General features: G+C 40.2%; 1 protein-coding gene across 3 annotated transcripts in view; it reads right to left on the bottom strand.

The window, feature by feature from the left end:
• EIF2B3 (eukaryotic translation initiation factor 2B subunit gamma) overlaps nt 1-12,314 on the bottom strand; it is a 129,985-nt gene extending 117,671 nt beyond the window's left edge. Inside the window, exons 1-3 of one of the 3 annotated variants that reach the window (XM_045980712.1) lie at nt 12,250-12,314; nt 9,130-9,286; nt 5,796-5,941 (exon numbers count right to left, since the gene is read on the bottom strand). In XM_045980712.1, coding sequence (XP_045836668.1) covers nt 5,796-5,941; nt 9,130-9,277 — 294 coding nt within the window. In that variant the 5' untranslated portion in view covers nt 9,278-9,286; nt 12,250-12,314. The other 2 variants (XM_045980721.1, XM_045980703.1) reach the window with 2 other exon arrangements.
• Between the last annotated feature and the right edge of the window lie 6,146 nt (nt 12,315-18,460).

The raw sequence follows: 18,460 nt of genomic DNA, 5'->3' as shown, positions 1-18,460 counted from the left end.
CAGCAAAAATTGTGGCATGAGGTAAGGTAAAATGAAGTAGAAAACAGTGCCAGAAGAATAAAACCAAATGAAATATGTATGTCAGTTGAAAAAAACACACAGCAAGTATGTATGATGTCCAGCTTCAATATCCTATAAGCACACATGATGGCAGTTTCCACAGATAAAGAGAACTGCGATATATTTAGCAAATGCAATGTAAATGAGAAACGTTATAAACTAAAATGGTGAAATATATTTTAAACAAAAAAGCCAAATAAAGCTAATATACTGTCGTGGTCTTTCTCTAGAAAAGCAGAAGCCACATGGGATAACCTCACAGTAATATTTGGGGAACTCAACCCGAAGGAAGTGGGTAAAGATAAAAGAATCCAAAGTTCATAAACCCCCGAATCTCAAAGGCAATAATTTTACCTAAAATCTTACTTAAAACAAATCAAAATAGTCGCCAAATGTTTAGGAAGCTGCTTTGTGGGAACAAGGTAAGAGAAATACATTGGCTCAAAGGGGCACTGCTTTTAAACCATGGTACGGCCTGGGGCTACAACTTTCTACTTCAGAGAGGAACAGGACATCTCCTAGCAAACACCAACAAACTGCCCTTCTCAGGTTATTTCACTTTCCTCAACTGTTTACACGTATTTCCATTACCTTTCTTACACGTTTGCTGATCCCAACCAGATGGTCCTGATTTTTGGCTTAGCTCAAACTTTGGCTATTTAGGAGTCTGCTAAGTTCCTCCACAGGTTAGCTTAGTTGCCTCTGCTCCAGGCTGGAATGCAAGTGGATGTGTAGCCAGGTATCAGGAACCAAGCAGAGAGAGCAAAGACAGCAGAGACCTGCCAGCCCAAGTCACAGCTCAAGAAAAGGCACAGAGGCCGGAGTATATGTAAAAGGTGCTGTGATGTAAATGATGTAAAAACAAAGTGGTATGTAAAGGAGGAAAAGAAATGAGACTGTGCAGAATGACTTAATGAGGACTCTTACCTTTAGGTTCTAAAATAAGGATTCAATGGTTAAAACCATAATCAGCAGCAGGAACTTGGGAGTACAGTGTCCTACTGGCAGTTACTTTACTTGCTTCACATGCCTATTTCTATTTATAGTTGTTACTACTACTTCTCAGGCCCCTAATTGTTACACAAGCCTCACATGAGACTCCTAGAACCGTCAGTTCCAGGTTCAAGTAAAACTAATATTTTTAAGAGATAGAAAGTAGGGAGCAAAGAGATTACACCTCCATCCTAAATGATTAGACTGTAGCTAAAACAGCCCCTGGGAAGTCCACCAAGCACCCTAAGCTTCTTAGTAAACCTGGTATCTGTTCCTATGAAAGACCAGAACTACAATTTCATTTTCTTAGTGAAATTCCCGGTATCTTCCCTAAGGAAAAAAGCAGCTGCAGTCCAGAAAGTAACACACCCAACATTACGGTGTTGGAAATCTCCTCTCTAGTCAGAAACACCAAAACCTACTTGGATGGAAGCACAGGAAAACAAAAAGGCCAAAAGTGAATGGAAATGCCTATAATACATTGCACTGGCAGTCCTAGCCAGGGCAAAATTAAAAAAAAAAAAAAAAAGGCATAAAGATTAAAAAGGAGTCTACAATTTGACAAGGTCAATCTTCAAAAAGCAATTTTATGTCTATACACAGGCAACAAACAATTGAAAAATGGAGTAAAAAGCACCAGTTACAACATCATTAAAAACATCTACCTAGGAATAATTTACCAAGAGATGTTCAAAACTTCTACATTGAAAATTATAAAACACTATGAGAGAAATTAAAAGAAACCTAAATAAATAGAAAGACTGGAAGAATCAATATTAACTAATTAGAACTAATTAGTTATTATTAACTAATTAGTTAACTAATCTATAGGTTCAGTTCAATTCCCACTACAAAGCTAAAATAATCAAGACATTATTCAATGTGCTTTGAAGACAGACAAATAGACCAATGAAACAAAATAGAGAAAACAGAAAGACCACACATATATAGTCAGTTGATTTTCAGTGAAGGCACCAGTCCAATTCAATGGGGAAAGTAAAGTCTTTTTAACAAATCGTGCTGGAGGGGCGCCAGGTCATGATCCCAGGGTCCTGGGATTGAGCCCCACAAGGGGCTCTCTGCCCAGCAGGGAGCCTGCTTCCCTTCCTCTCCTCTCTCTGCCTGCCTCTCTACCTGCCTACTTATGATCTCTGTCAAATAAATAAATAAAACCTTCAAAAAAAATGGTGCTGGAATAAATATCCATATAGAAAAAAAGTAAATTTTATTCCTACCTCACACCACATACAAAATTAAATCAAGATGGGATAAACATTAAAAAGTATCTTTGGGGCGCCTGGGTGGCTCAGTGGATTAAGCCGCTGCCTTCGGCTCGGGTCATGATCTCAGGGTCCTGGGATCGAGCCCCGCATCGGCCTCTCTGCGCTGCAGGGAGACTGCTTCCTCTCTCTCTCTGTCTGCCTCTCTGCCTACTTGTGATCTCTCTCTCTGTCAAATAAATAAATAAAATCTTTAAAAAAAAAAAAAAGTATCTTTATTGGGGCACCTGGATGGCTCAGTTGATTAAGTGTCCAGGTCTTGGTTTTGGCTCAGGTCATGATCTCAGGGACATGAGACTGAGTTCCATGTGGGGCTCCACACTCAGTGGGAAGCCTGTTTGGGATTCTCTCTCTCTTTCTCTGACCCTTCCCCCACTCATGTGCTCCCTTTTTCTCTCTCAAATAAATAAATCTCTTTTTTTTTAAGGTATTTATTTATTTATTTGACAGAGAGAGACACAGCGAGAGAGGGAACACAAGCAGGAGGAGTGGGAGAGGGAGAAGCAGGGTTCCTGCCAAGCAAGGAACCCAAGGTGGGGCTCGATCCCAAGATGCTGGGATCATGACCTGAGCCGAAGGCAGACACTTAACAACTGAGCCACCCAAGCACCCCTCAAATAAATAAATCTTAAAAAAGAAAAAAACGGAATATCTTCACAAGCTTGGGATAGGTAAAGATTTCTTAGAGAGGACACAAAAAGTATATTAACCACAAAGGAAAAAAAAGCAGTAATCTGAATTTCATTAACATCAAAAACTTCTGGTCATGAAAAGTCACCATTAAGAAAGTAAAAAGGCAAGCCATAGACTGGTGAAAGATATTCACAACACATCTGACAAAAGGCTTGCACCTAGAATACATACGGAATTTCTATAATGAATAATAAAAAGGTAAACAACTCAATTTAAAAATAGGCAAATGCTTTGAACACTCCATAAAGATAACCAAATGGCCAATAACCACATGGACAGGTGGTTAGCATCACTATTATCAGAGAAATGCAAATTAAAACAAGATACTACTACATTTATATCCACTAGAATGGTTAAAATGTAAAAGTACAATTAACAATACCAAGTGTTGATGAAGACGTGAAGCAAATGTAATCCTTACACATTGTTGATGGAAGTATAAAATGGTATAACCACTTGGAAACCCATATGGCAGTTTCTAATACAGTAAACTCTACAACCTAGAATATTTTCACAAAAAGATTTGCAAAACAATGTTCATAACAGCTTTATTCATGATATCTCAAAATCAGAAACAACCCAAATGACCCAACAGGGAAATGAATAAATAGTGGTATATTTATTCAATGGAATTAAAAAAAAAACTAGTTATATCTACAATAATACGAGTCTGAAAAATATTACATTGAACCAAAGAAACTAGAATAAAATGGCATGATTCCATTTATATCTAGTTCATGAACAAGCAAAGTTAACACATGAATTGTTCTTATGAAACTGTTCATATGAAAATGTTCTTCATTTGGGTAGTGGTGTTCAGGGTGTATATATCTGTCAAAACTCACTGAACTGTGTACTTAATATCTTTGTATTTTACTGTGTGTAAATCATTCCCCTATAACGGTAGGATGGAGAGAAAGACCATATACATTTCATTTTTTTTTTAAGATTTTATTTATTTGATAGAGAGAGAGAGATCACAAGCAGGCAGAGAGAGAGGGGAAGCAGGCTTCCTCCTAAAAAGAGAGTCCTGATCCCAGGACCCTGAGATCATGAACAGAGCTGAAGGCAAAGGCTTAACCCTCTGAGCCACCCAGATACCCTGGTCATATACATTCCTGCATTAATTTTTTGTTCTTTAGTGCACAGGCAGGTTGAAAATATTAATACAGTCACCAGAAATACCAGGAAATTCTGCTCCTCAATTCAAACAAGATGGCAACATTATCATACAGATTGAATTTTCTCCAGAGGACATCAATTTAAAAACAGTATACAGTGGATATTTCTCAGTTCATAGGCCACAGGCCAGTAGGGAGACTGTGCCCTCATATTCATATGCCCTTGTTAGTATCTAATCAAAGTAGATCAAAAGGTCAAATGTTATATTGTAAAGATGAGAGTCAGGAATTTTTGAAAATTCCTTTGTACTTCTTTCTGGTCAATCTGTCATCTGCAGAGTGAACTCCAGCTCTGATTTTTATCACTATAGATTAAGTTTTGCTTATTCATGGGGGCACCCGAGTGGCTCAGTCAGTTGAGCATCCAGTTCTTGCTTTTGGCTCAGGTCATTATCTCTGGGTTGTGGGACTGAGCCCTGAGTCAGGCTGCACACTGAGCATGGAGCCTGCCTGGGATTCTCTCTCTCTCTCTCTCTTCTCTGTCCTCCCCCCACTCCCACCCCCTGCACCCCTCCACACACATGCATTCTCTCTAAAAATTAATAAATAGAGAAATGAATAAATAAATTTTGCTTGTTCATGAATTTCATTTAAATGGAATCTTTAAAAGCACATTTGGAATTTATCTTTTTTGGGGCGACTGAGTGGTTCAGTCAGTTAAGCATTTGCCTTTGGCTCAGGTCATGATCCCAGGGTCCTGGGATCGAGCCCTGTGTCAGGCTCTCTGCTCAGTGGGGAGTCTGCTTTTCCCTCTCCCTCTGACTCACCTCCCTGCTTGTGCTCTCACTCATGATCTCTCTCTCAAATGACATAAAAAATCTTTTTTTAAAAAAGCCTATCTTGGGGCCTCTGGGTGGCTCAGTCATTAAGTGTCTGCCTTCAGCTCAGGTCATGATCCCAGGGTCCTGGGATTGAGCCCCACCACCACAGGGAGCCTGCTTCTCCCTCTCCCACTCCCTCGGCTTATGTTCCCTCTGTCACTGTATCTCTCTCTGTCAAATAAAAAATAAAATCTTAAAAAAAAAAAGCATATCTTTTTTATAAAGATGTAAAATTACTCAAAAATACTGGAAACCAGTGACTATAATAACTAAATGTTTAAATCTTCATTAATAATCAAAATAGGGACACCTGGCTGGCTCAGTCAGAGGAGTATGTGACTTTTGATCTTGGGGTCATGAATTTGAGCCCCTTGTTAGGTACAAAAATGACTTAAATAAATACATAAACCTAAAAAAAATAAAAAGTGGTTGAAGAGTACATGGGCAACAAAATATGTGATGATAGAATACATTTTCAAAAAAGCATTATAGGGGCGCCTGGGTGGCTCTGTGGTTTAGGCCTCTGCCTTCAGCTCAGGTCATGGTCTCAGGGTCCTGGGATCGAGCCCCACATCGGGCTCTCTGCTCCGTGGGGAGCCGGCTTCCTCCTCTCTCTCTGCCTGCCTCTCTGCCTAGTTGTGACCTCTCTTTCTGTCAAATAAATAAATAAAATATTAAAAAAAAAAAAGCATTATAAACTGTTGTAAGAAAACATAAGGTGATATTTATCTTCAATAAATAATACAAATCAAAAAATAGTTTCTCACCTTAAGTTTTGGGTATATTTGGCGCAGAGAATCTGCAGTCCCCCTGTCAGCTTCATCAGGAATACACACAATATCTAGCTTCATTTTCATCTTGAATTCTGCAGATAGAGCCTTCTGGACATCTCTGGTTGTAATGATGATGACTTCTACAGCACAAAAGGGAAAAAGAAGGAAAAACACAAAAACACATTCATTTAGACATTTCAATTAAATTTGGTCTGTTTCTAGATTTAATAATAACAGTTAATAATACTAAACCTTTTCAATGTTTTACAGGCATTCTCTCAATTCTTACAACAATCTTATTTTACAAATGAGAAAACTTGGACTGAAAGATATTAAGTCACTTTGTTCAGGGTTACACAACTAGTAAGCAACGGACTCAAGATAAAACTCGTCTGATGATTAGAGCCCACACTTTAATATATTACATATCATGGGGCACCTGGGTGGCTAAGTGGGTTAAAGCCTCTGACTTTGGTTCAGGTCATGATCTCAGGGTCCTGGGATGGAGCCCCACATTGGGCTTTCTGCTCAGCAGCAAGCCTGCTTCTCTTTCTCTTTCTCTCTCTCTCTCTCTCAGCCTGCCTCTCTGCCTACTTGGGATCTCTGTCTGTCAAATAAATAAATAAAATCTTTTTAAAAAATTACAATCATTACTTGATGTAAAGAGCTCAGAAGAGCATTCATCAAAGCAGATACAAATGGGATCACATTTTAAATCTTCATTCACTACAAAGGAAGAGCTATCACCACTTCCCACCAGGTAGCCATGAGGACCACAATGAACGCTACCAAGGGACAATCTCCACTTAACAGATGTCTTCATTTTATCCATAAAGCTGGTAACCAATGACAGAAAACTGGAAATCTTTGTTATGGATCTTTGGTAGTGTAATGTAATTCACTGCAACATAACTTGTGTTGCTGATGTCTGAAGATCAGATTTTATTTCTTTTTTTAAAAGATCTTATTTATTTATTTGACAGAGGGACAGATGACAAGTAGGCAGAGAGAGGGAGGGAAGCAGGCTTCCTGCTGAGCAGAGAGCCCGATGCGGGACTCGATCCCAGGACTCTGGGATCATGACCTGAGCTGAAGGCAGAGGCTTTAACCCATTGAGCCACCCAGGCACCCCTGAAGATCAGATTTCAGCATCTCAATTTCCACTTGTTCTATGATAGTGTTCCAGGTAACAATTTTCTCTCCCTTTCATCGTAATCATACTTTTTTATTTTCTTCCCTTCTGTTTCTTCCTCCCTCTTTCTTTTCCAAATCATTTAATTTTCCTTCCTTCCTTCTCTCACCTTTCTTCCATTCCCTGCTTTGCTTTTAGTACCAACTCATTCAACCAATAAATACAAATACACTTAATATGTAAAGAAAAAATAGGAACTGAGAAGTCAGAGATGAATTTAACATGGTTCCTATTCTTAAGAAACTTAACATGGAGAAATTATGGAGAAATGACTAAGGAAGTGCAAGTGATGGCCTTTGAGATAGGTCAAGATAAATTCAAGACCACTGAAAACTTCTTTAGTACACACTCTGTAAATGCTGATGTTACAAAGATGAATGAGGTATAGTAGCTGCTCTCAGATCAGTCTTCCATGCCACTAATTATAGCATAAAACAGGCCCTGGTGGGTACTGAGATAGAAAAACAAAGTGTGATGGAACCATAGAGGACAGGGTGATTGATGCTGTTTGGAACTTCAAAGAAAAGATAACATTTTGGAGAGGACATTTTATTTTACTATTTCATTTTTTTTGGAGAGAACATTTTAGGTAGAGTGCATAGTCAAGGAAGTAACTGGAAATATGGGACAGTCTAATAACTGGACTAAGACTCTCATGTGTAGATAGAAAGAAAAAAGCTAAGCAGGACTACATTAACTTCTCTAAACTCATGAACAATATGAAGAAAGTGAACACAGACTTTGCTATTAAATTCCGGAATCCTGTGTTTAGGAGGCATTCATCAATTTCTGAGTGAGCCTTAGTGAGATAAAATTTCCTATGTAATGGGTGTTAAATACACCATAAAAGAAACCCCCAACCATAACTGAAGATATAGCAAGAGTAAAAAGGGAAAAAAAAGTTACTGATGACAAATCCACAAGGAGTTATTAAAGGATAGTATGATATTTTAAAGTGTATTAAAAAGAAAATCTTTTGGGGCACCTGGCTGGCTCAGTTGGTAGAGAGCATGGGACTCTTGATCTCAGAGTTGTGAATTTAAGCTCCACGCTAGGTATAGATTACTTAAAAATAAAATCTCAAAAAGAAAAGAAAATAGAAAATCTTTTCTTAAACATCTCTTAACATCAATGTCGTGCAGACCACTGCACAGAAACATTCATGGGTCTCTCTCAGGAAGGCAATTCTCATAGTACAATGAACACTGGAACATAAGACTGTGCCCCAGAACCAGACACCACTTCCATCTAGTACTCAGATTTGCTATATCTAACTATAGGATACCTCAAACTCATTGCAGCCAAAGCTGAATTCATTATATTTATTCAAATTTGTTCCTTGACTCATAATGCCTTTCCTGGTTATCCATATCACCACCTAGTCTCCTAGTCATCCAAGTAAAAAGTAGAGGGAACTCCTCTTTCTTTTTCTACTCTCCCTCCCCATTAATCATTAACTTTCTCAAATGTTCTCTCTTCTCCATCCTTCATGCTACTTCTTTAGTTCAGGTCCTATTTCTTTAGTTCACTGTTGCTGTGGACTTCTTTATCAATTTCCCAATTCATCTCCCTGCATGTAGTCCTGACTCCCTCAAATCCATTCTTCATATAATTTCCAAAGCAATATTTCTAAAATGTGCATCTAAATTGTCAAATTTGTTACCAAAAAGTTGTTCAAAATATTTACTTACTATCTTTTTAATGTCTGTAGGATCTGTAGTGATGTCCCCTCTATTTATATTTGTATTTAGATTACAAGGTCCTAGAAGTCAGGGCCTGAGTTATCTTTTGAATACTGTACCCCTTAATATATTAATACATTACCACATACATACAGATTCACAGTTAAGTATTGACTATGAGGTACTAACTTGGATTCCCATTGCACTCCTTCTGATATATTTACACGGTTCATCTTGAATCATTGTGGGGAGCAGCTCTAACACAGTAATAGTGCTGTCTTCTCAAGAACCTTTTTACATAGCAATAGAGTACTGCTATGCTCTTAATTTATAGAGGCCAATAGTCCATGTTGAGTCAATCTCATTCATCCTCTCTCACCCTCATAAAGCTGAAAAATCACTGGGATCAAACATCCCACAAGTTTTATGAGTATATTTAATTGTCATAGCTCACCTTCAAATCCAACACGCTCAAGCAGGTTCAATGGGTACCAAATTAAAGGTTTGTTCCCAACTGGAAGCAGAGGTTTGGGAATGCTGGAAGTCAGGTCTGTCATCCGAGATCCCCCTCCAACTGCCATCACTACTGCTTGAAATTCCATTTTCACAAACTGCTGTCACAGAAAAAAAAAACAATTATCAGGAAAAAAAATAATAAAATTCAAAGCACACACAGTACTAACCCTACTTCTACTTAGGTTATTGATACTCATGTCAGATGTGACACTTCCAACTCCAAAAACCACAGTAAGAAAGTTTCCTTAGCTATAGTATAAGCATCACCTTTATTATATTTTTTGACTCGCCAATATATACTCTCAGCCCCAGACAAGGGAGATGGGCTGTAGGAGGCATGTGAATTAAAGAAACTTGCCCTTTTCCTTGAGGTGCTCACAATTAAGTGGAGAAGACAAATTCAGTAAATTACAATATACTATGGTTAGTGTCATAGCAGAGATATATCCAAGATGCAGTAGGCATATAGTCTCAGTCTTCCTAGAAAAGTCCAGAAAAGTTTTAAAGGTAAGATCTGAGCTGACTCTTCAAGGATTAAGAGTTTACCAAGTGGTGTGTGTGTGTGTGTGTGTGTGTGTGTGTGTGTGTAATGGAATAAAACTCAGCCATCAAAAAGAATGAAATCTTGCCATTTACAATGACATGTATAGAACTAGAGGGATTTATTCAAACCAAAGTAAGTCAGTCAGAGAAATACAAATACCATATGATTTCATGCATACGTGGAATTTGAGAAACAAACATGAACATAGGGGAAGGGAAGGAAAAATAAATGAAGATGAAAACAGAGAAGGAGGCAAACCATAAGAGACACTCAACTCTAGGAAACAAACTGAGCATTGCTGGAGTGGAGGGAATGGGATAACTGGGTGATGGGTATTAAGGAGGGCACTTAAAGTTATGAGCACAGGGTGTTATATGCAACTGGTAAACCACTAAATTCTACCCCTGAAACTAATAATACAGTATATGTTACCTAAACTGAATTTAAATTAAAAAAAAATTTTTAAAAGGAGTTTACCAATTGGGCTGCTGATGAGTTACTTCTTGAAAAAAGAATTAACAGCAATAAATACAAAATATATGAATAAATATAATATAAAAATATATAAATAAAAAATAAATACAAGCATATTAGGTCTCTGAAAAGTATAAAATGACTTAAAATGTCTCCAATAACTCAGCCACCTGGTCCCATCTTTTCATTATCCCCAATGATGAAAGATATTGCTATAAACACAAATGCAGGCTTGCATCTGAACCTAGATTTGCAGAGCCCAGTGGCAGAAACAAATCAGATTAATTCCTTTTTCTAAACTCAAGATAATAAACAAACCTGTTTGACCTTCAAAATAATCTCTTTATAGGCGCTACCACAGAAAAGATGCATAGTAAAAGGTCATAAACCTTACTAATTTAAAATAAGAGTACTTCTTGATTTACAACAAATGATATAACTTTTTTTAAAGATTTTATTTATTTATTTATTTGACAGAGATCACAAGTAGGCAGAGAGGCAGGCAGAGAAAGAGGGGAAGGGGGCTCCCTGCTGAGCAGAGAGCCCGATGCCATGTGGGGCTCTGGAATCATGACCTGAGCAGCCGGTAGAGGCTTTAACCCACTGAGCCACCCAAGCACCCCTGATATAACTTTTTAAATACAAGTGTGAAATGCAATGTTCAGAAAAAAATTTGACAGTAAACTGGCAAATAATGTTGCACCTTTTTCCTTAATTATGATCATCTCTAGGCCCCTCATCAATATTTAAACTGCAGCACTTAAAGCCGGTACACCCGAGGCACAAAGTGAAGGCTCCTGCACAACATCTACAACTTAAAGATACAGTAATTTCGGGGTACCTGGGTGGCTCAGTCCATTAAGCGTCTGCCTTTAGCTCAGGTCATGATCCCAGGGTCCCAGGATTGAGCCCCTCTGCGGGCTCCCTGCTCAGCCAGGAGCCTGTTTTCCCCTCTCCTTCTGTTGCTCTCTCAAATAAATAAATAAATACTTAAAAGGGGGGGGGGGGCGCATGGGTGGCTCAGTGGGTTAAAGCCGCTGCCTTCGGCTGGGGTCATGATCCCGGGGTCCTGGCATCGAGTCCCGCATAGAGCCTGCTTCCTCCTATCTCTCTGCCTGCTTCTCTGCCTACTTGTAATCTCTGTCTGTGAAATAAATAAATAAAATCTTTTTTAAAAAAAGGTACCATAATTTCAATTCCAGCAAGCATTGCCTCAGATTAGAGTTTAAATTCAATTTGGCTGGCACTATATATAATTCGTATCACATCTGATGTTATTATGAAAAGAACACTGGCGCTTTCGCAGTCAAAAGACCTGAGTTTGAGTTCTGGTTCTACCACTTACAGGTGAGGCCTGACATTTAAAACTCTAAGCGTCCTCAGTTCCTAGAAGGGAACCTGGTACTTAAGCTCACAAACCCTGAAGCGGACTGTCAAATGTCTCAGTGCCGCAACTCTGGGTGATGGGAGTCACCGCAACGAGTCTTGTTAGTTAGGCTTCCAAGCTTTAGATGGAGGGTGTTCATGGCATCTCAGACATGCTTCCATCATTGCAGTTATTGCCTCTCTCTTTGTAAACTGGTGAGATAAAACACTACCATAATTGGTCTTTCATCTGGAGCTTATTGTATTCCTATTTGATTGCCTTGCCCCAAACAACGAAAAACAGGCAGAATAAATAAATGAAGGGCTGAAATGGAAAGAGTTCAGGTACTCTGCGGAGTGTCTGGTCCCCGATCTGGTTCTCACTCGCTGTGACTTCAAGCAGATGCTCCCCTCCTGAAACGACTCTCCATCTGTTGCACAAAGTGGCTGGCTCCCTTCTAGTTCGGCCACTTAGCTGCCTGCCGGGTTCTGGCAGGGACTCGAGCTGGAGACCCTGGGACTCTGCACCCTCGCCCACCCCATCAGGCCTTCCTCGGCCGGGATCAAGGAGCCTGCTTTCCCCACATGAAGTGGAACCCCGTGACTCTCACCGCCGTGCTCATTCCCAACAGCCAGCTCTTAAGGGGCCTGACAGCGCAAAAGCCGCAGCTTTACCTCTCAACTCCCGGCGCGCCACAGAAGCTACCACCGCTCCCCACGCTCCCCACGCCGCCTGCGACTGACAGCCCAAAGGCGCAGGCGCGCGATGGCCGAGCATATCGATGGGACGCGCTGGGCAGGCCCGCAGAGCAGGGAGGAGCGCCGAGCAATAGATTACGTACCAAGAGCTTGCGTTCTTCGAGGAGAGGAGGCGCCGTGGTCTGTACCCTTTCGTTCATTCACAAGTCATCAACGCCCTTTGAGTGTTCTTTCTAATGCTGCGCTCCTGGAATCCTGGAACAAGTCACGGTCTCTTGCTTCCAGTTCTCATTCTACGACCTGGCCCGACTACTGCTACTGGGCTAGCCAGTGGAGAAATGTCTAAATGCCCTTGCAGGCGAGGGATTGCCAAAGCTTTCTAGGTCTGCGATGTCTAAGGCAGAGACTCACATCGGCTATGTGAACCAGATTCTAATGGTATGGAAAACAATCACCTTTAGCCATCAAAACTGTGGGAGGGGGGCGCCTGGGTGGCTCAGTGGGTTAGGCCTCTGCCTTAGGCTCATGATCTTAGGGTTCTGGGATGGAGTCCTGAGTCCAGCTCTCTGCTTGGCAGGGAGCCTGCTTCCTCCTCTCTCTCTCTCTCTGCCAGCCTCTCTGCCTACTTGTGAAATCTCTTTCTGTCAAATAAATAAATAAAATCTTAAAAAAAAAAAAAAAAAGAACAGTACAGAGGCCAGTAGAGAGGAAGGGAAGTAAACCAGATGGAAAGTGAATGATGATAAAGGTCAAACAGGCTCTCTCTCCAGGAGAGAGAGTGGAGAATTCAGATTGCAGGGGTCTTGTAGGCCATTGTGAAGATCCCTTGAATGAAGCAGAGGAGAGACATGATATGACAGATTTTTAAAGGAACACTCTGGTTGCTGTGTTAACAGATTCCCTGGAATCAGGGAGTCCACTTAAGAGGCTGCAACTCCATGAGAGACCCCAAATGCCTACATCTAGATAACTACAACAATTGTGAGAAATAATAATAAAATAGTTGTTTTAAGCAGTTAGTTATGGGGTGGCTTATAAGCTACTGTAGGTAACAGGAACAAGAGCCATTCTCTCTTTCCCACACATTCCTACAATTTCCTAACCTTTTAGAAGCTTCCTCTTTTCCTGTCCCTTTCTTAAACCTTGAGTTGCTTTAGCTCCTTCCAAGTTAAGAGAGTTTAATTTTTGCAATAAAAATAAAGGAGTTTGACTTTATTCAACAGTATTTATTGAGTGCCTAATATGTGCCGAGCAATGTCGTAGGTGCTGGGGAAACAGCAGTCAGGACTTGAAATTTTTCCCAGATTTTTCAACCAGAAGAATAAGAGCTCAGGGATGATACTGGTTTGGGGGGGGAGAGTTGGGGAAAAAACCTGAGGCCTTTTTACCCACAAAACCAGCCTATTTTTGCCTTGTCTTTCCTTCACTTTAGGATGCTGGTGATGACTTACTGAATAATTAGTTATTTTACCTAAAATATAATACCAAGTATGTTGGTAAAAGGGAGTATGGAGTGACTGGCCACAGAAGGCCTGAAACTTTACTGTTTCCTTCTGCAGCAAGATTCTTTCTCCTGGTTATTAGCTGAAGCAAAGAGAAGCCTTGGGAATTATGGCATGGTTTTGAGGTAAGAACTAGTTATGAAGTAAGAACAGCATTCAGCCCCATATCTGTCATCCATTTTATTTTTTTAAAGATTTTATTTATTTATTTGATACAGAGAGAGAGATCACAAGTAGGCAGAGAGGTGGGGGGGGGGGGCGGGGAAGCAGGCTCCCTGCTGAGCAGAAAGCCTGATGCGGGCCCATCCCAGGACCCCAGGACCATGACCCCAGCCGAAAGCAGAGGCTCAACCCACTGAGCCACCCAGGCGCCCCTATCTGTCATCCATTTTAAATGCTCATGTTTAAACTAGCAAATGTTCTCAGGGAACTTATTCCTGTAACTGAGTAGTTGAGTAATTGCTTCAGTTTAAATGGCTTTTATTCCTTAGGACAGTGGTTCACAAACTTTTTGGTTTGTGGCCCCTTTATATAAAGTTTTGGATTTTTTTTAACTTTTTTGTTTGTTTGTTTTTAAAGAGAGAGAGAGTATGTGTGTGCACCAGGAGTGGGAGGGGAGAAGGAGCAGAAGGAAAAGGAGAGAGAATCTCAAGCAGGCTCCACACCCAGCTTAGAGCCCTACCAGCCCTACCCAGCTGGATCTCAGGAACCTGAGATCATGACTTAAGTTGAAATCAAGAGGTGGACACCCAACCAACTGAGCTACCCAAGTGCCCCAAGGACCCTTTTCACTATTAAAAATCATTGGGGACTCTTGAGGTACCTGGTTGGCTCAGTCTGTGGAGCATATGACTCTTGATCCCAGGGTTGTGAGTTCTAGCCCCATGTTGGGTGCAGAGATTACTTAAAAATAAAATATTTAGGGGCACCTGGGTGGCTCAGTAGGTTGAGCCTCTGCCTTCGGCTCAGGTCATGATCTCAGGGTTGTAGGATCAAGACCCGAGTTGGGCTCTCTGCTCAGCGGGGAGCCTGCCTCCCCCCCCCCCCCCACTGCCTGCCTTTCTGTCTACTTGTGATCTCTGTCAAATCAATAAATAAAATCTTTAAAAAAATAAAATCTTTAAAAAGAAAATTATTGGGAAGCCCCAAAAGACTTTTGTTTATATGGATTTTATCTGTTGATATTTACCATATTAAGAACTCAATCTAAGAAACTTAAACATTAATTCATTTTCAAAATAAAAATAATAAAATTATTGCATGGTAACATAAATACCATTTGTATGATAACATATGTTTCTTTTTTTTTTTTAAAGATTTTATTTATTTATTTGATAGATAGAGATCACAAGTAGGGAGAGAGGCAGGCAGAGAGAGAGAGAGGAGGAAGCAGGCTCCCCGCCAAGCAGAGAGCCCGATGCGGGGCTCGATCCCAGGACTCTGGGATCATGACCTGAGCGAAAGGCAGAAGCTTTAACCCACTGAGCCACCCAGGCGCCCCATAACATATGTTTCAAACCAAAAAAATCAGAAGAATGCCGTACTTTCACCTTTTTGCATATCTCTTTAATGTCTGGCTTAATAGAAAACAGCTGGATTCTCTCATCAGTTGCAATATATTGTTTTGGGTGAATTCTATGATAAAACCTGACCTCACATAGATACGGTAGGAAAAGGGAGAGACATTTTAATAGCCTTGTCAGATAGTTGTAGGTAAGATTCTTTGGTACTACACAAAAACTCAGTAAGTGGCAGTTTTTTAAAGATTAGTTGTAATGTAGAATTATTGTATCAATGAGCATTTGTACTCTAATACTTGCATTTCGAATGGACAATTTGATGCATTGATCACTTGTAAAATATCCTCCCAAATGTTGATTCATTATATTTTTAAAATTACATTTGTTTATATCACCACCAACCTTATCAGAAAAATCCTTTAAATATTGGAAAGCCCTCTCTCTCTGCCTGCCTCTCTGCCTACTTGTGATCTCTCTCTCTGTCAAATAAATAAATAAAATCTTAAAAAAAAATCTTTAAATATTGGAAAGCTGGCAGCCTTATGATGACAAATACAAGTTTTCCAAACTTCTGATTTTCTCTTGAAAGCTCAAGAGAGCTTTTAGTGATTTTCCTTGAAGAGACAGGCTGACTTCATTAATTTTGACAGTTTGTGTGTTCTCAAGGACCAAGACTTAATAAAATTATGTTATTGCTTCATCAAAGACATTCTTGGTTTTTAAAAAAGATTTATTTATTTATTTTAGAGAGAGAGAGTGCGAGCTGGGGGAGGGATAGAGGGAGAGGGAGAAAGAGAGAATACCTAACAGATTCCCCACTACGCATAGAGCCCAACATAGGGCTCTATCCCAGGACCCTGAGATCATGACCTGAGCTGAAACCAAGAGCTGGCCTCCTAACCAACTGAGCTGTACAGGAGCCCCCAAAGACATTCTTTTTTTTTTTTTTTTAAAGATTTTATTTTATTTATTTGACAGAGAGAGAGATCACAAGTAGGCAGAGAGGTAGGCAGAGAGAGAGGAGGAAGCAGGCTCCCTGCGGAGCAGAGAGCCCGACATGGGCTCGATCCCAGGACCCTGAGATCATGACCTGAGCCGAAGGCAGCGGCTTAATCCACTGAGCCACCCAGGCCCCCCCCCCCAAAGACATTCTTAAGTGAAACTTACTTTGTCTTATTATTTATTATTTATTTTTAATTTTTATTGCTAGTGCGTGGCAGTGAAGAATACAATGCATATCATACAGTTTGGTGTCACTGCTTTGATTCACGCCAAACCACCAGCAATCTTAGCCACCATGGCTTTTGTACCATTAGTGCAAATATCAATATAATGAAAGGCAGATAATATTTTAGAATTATTATAAAAATGGTTTTCACCTGAGAGATACCTTGAAAGGGTCCTGAGGACTCCCAGAGGTCCACAGAGCATACTTGAAGAGTATGCTGCCTCATGGATTCCTTCTTTCTGGTTCTCACTGCTTCTAGTATTTACATTATGGTACTTATCACAAAGGATTTTCATCCCCTTTTTCATGTTTTCTCTATCACAATGGGAGCCCTTGGAGGACAAAGACTATATGTTATTTGCTTCTCTCTCCTCAGGTCCTAGCATAGGACCTGGGACATGCTAAGTAAATAATATGAATAAATTAAATTTTCTCATAAATTTTCCCTTGACCTCCCATTTGGTGGTGGAAAAACTGAGCTGAGGGCCTAGGTCACTGACAACATCTCTTTTCCTGAACGTTCCTTCTCACTAAGTCAATCTATATTACTATCTCTTATGCCTAGCCTCATGCTTATTATTTATTTTTTATTTACTAATTATGTGAGAAGTACTTAATAAAGGCATATTAATACAGGCTGTTTCCTATAATGTTTCCTGTTCACATTTCTTCCCCAAGGGATATTTATATTTATGTTTTTATATGTGGTGGGGACTAGTTTAAGAAGGTCAAGCTCCAAAGTTCTCTTTGAACTGTGGGAGACAAAAGAAACCTTTCAAAAGTTGGGCCTTGGCTCAGAAATACTCTTCCCACGGTCTGCAAGAGCTCTCTCTTTGGGAATTTGCTGGCCACATCATAATATTCATCTCCATTTGGCTGTGGACTTGTCAGTGGGGCAGGAAGTTATTATTTTTAGAGTACTGAGTGAAAGATAAAAATGAAAAGAGAAACTCTACTTTGGCAACTTGTTGCAGGTCCCAAAATATTTGTGTTTTAGTTTTGTACATGAGCCCACCAGTTGCCTAATAGATTTGTGATAAGTTAGAGAGCAAATGATGCCATAGTGTTTCTATAAAGAGCTTGAAAAATAACTTCATTAATTGGGACTTCAACTATTTCCTTTCAAGCACACAGAATTTTCACTGTTGGTGGTTTTAAAAGTCTGAATCTGGACATTTATGCTTTAAACTGATGGGTCAGGGAGCATCTGGGTGACTCCATCGGTTAAGTATCTGACTCTCCATCTCAGCTCAGGTTTTGATCTCAGGGTCATGAGTTCAAGCCCCGTGTTGGGGTCCATGGTGGAGCCTACTTTAAACAAACAAGCATACAAATGGATGGGTCAATTAAAAAAAATGTGATTTATGGGGTTCCTGGGTGGCTTAGTGGGTTAAAGCCTCTGCCTTCTGCTCAGGTCATGATCTCAGGGGCCTGGGATGGAGCCCCACATTGGGCTCTCTGTTCGATGGGGAGTCTGCTTCTTTCTGTCCCCCACCCCCCGCCTGTCTCTCTGCCAACTTGTGATCTCTGTCAAATAAATAAATAAAATCTTTTTTAAAAAAATACGTGACTTAGTTTGGTGATTTTTTTCCTCCTTTACTGAAAACAAAACTTTGCAAATGGCTGATTTTCCTCATTTTTAAATTGGAAAGTATGGTTGATGAGCCACAGTTTATTATTTATTTTTTTTAAAGATTTTATTTATTTATTTGACAGAGAGATCACAAGTAGGCAGAGAGGCATGAAGAGAGTGGGGGGAAGCAGGCTCCCTGCTGAGCAGAGAGCCAGATGGGGGGCTCGATGCGGGGCTCGATCCCAGGACCCCGAGATCATGACCTGAGCCGAAGGCAGAGGCTTAACCCACTGAGCCATCCAGGCACCCCGAGCCACAGTTTATTTATTTATTGAACAGCTATTTACTGAGTGACTACTATGTG

This window comes from Meles meles, chromosome 1 (assembly GCF_922984935.1).
Source record: "Meles meles chromosome 1, mMelMel3.1 paternal haplotype, whole genome shotgun sequence".
NCBI classification, from domain to species: domain Eukaryota; kingdom Metazoa; phylum Chordata; class Mammalia; order Carnivora; family Mustelidae; genus Meles; species Meles meles.
The sequence above is the reverse complement of the archived record's forward strand: the minus strand, read 5'-3'. Positions and strand labels throughout refer to the sequence as shown.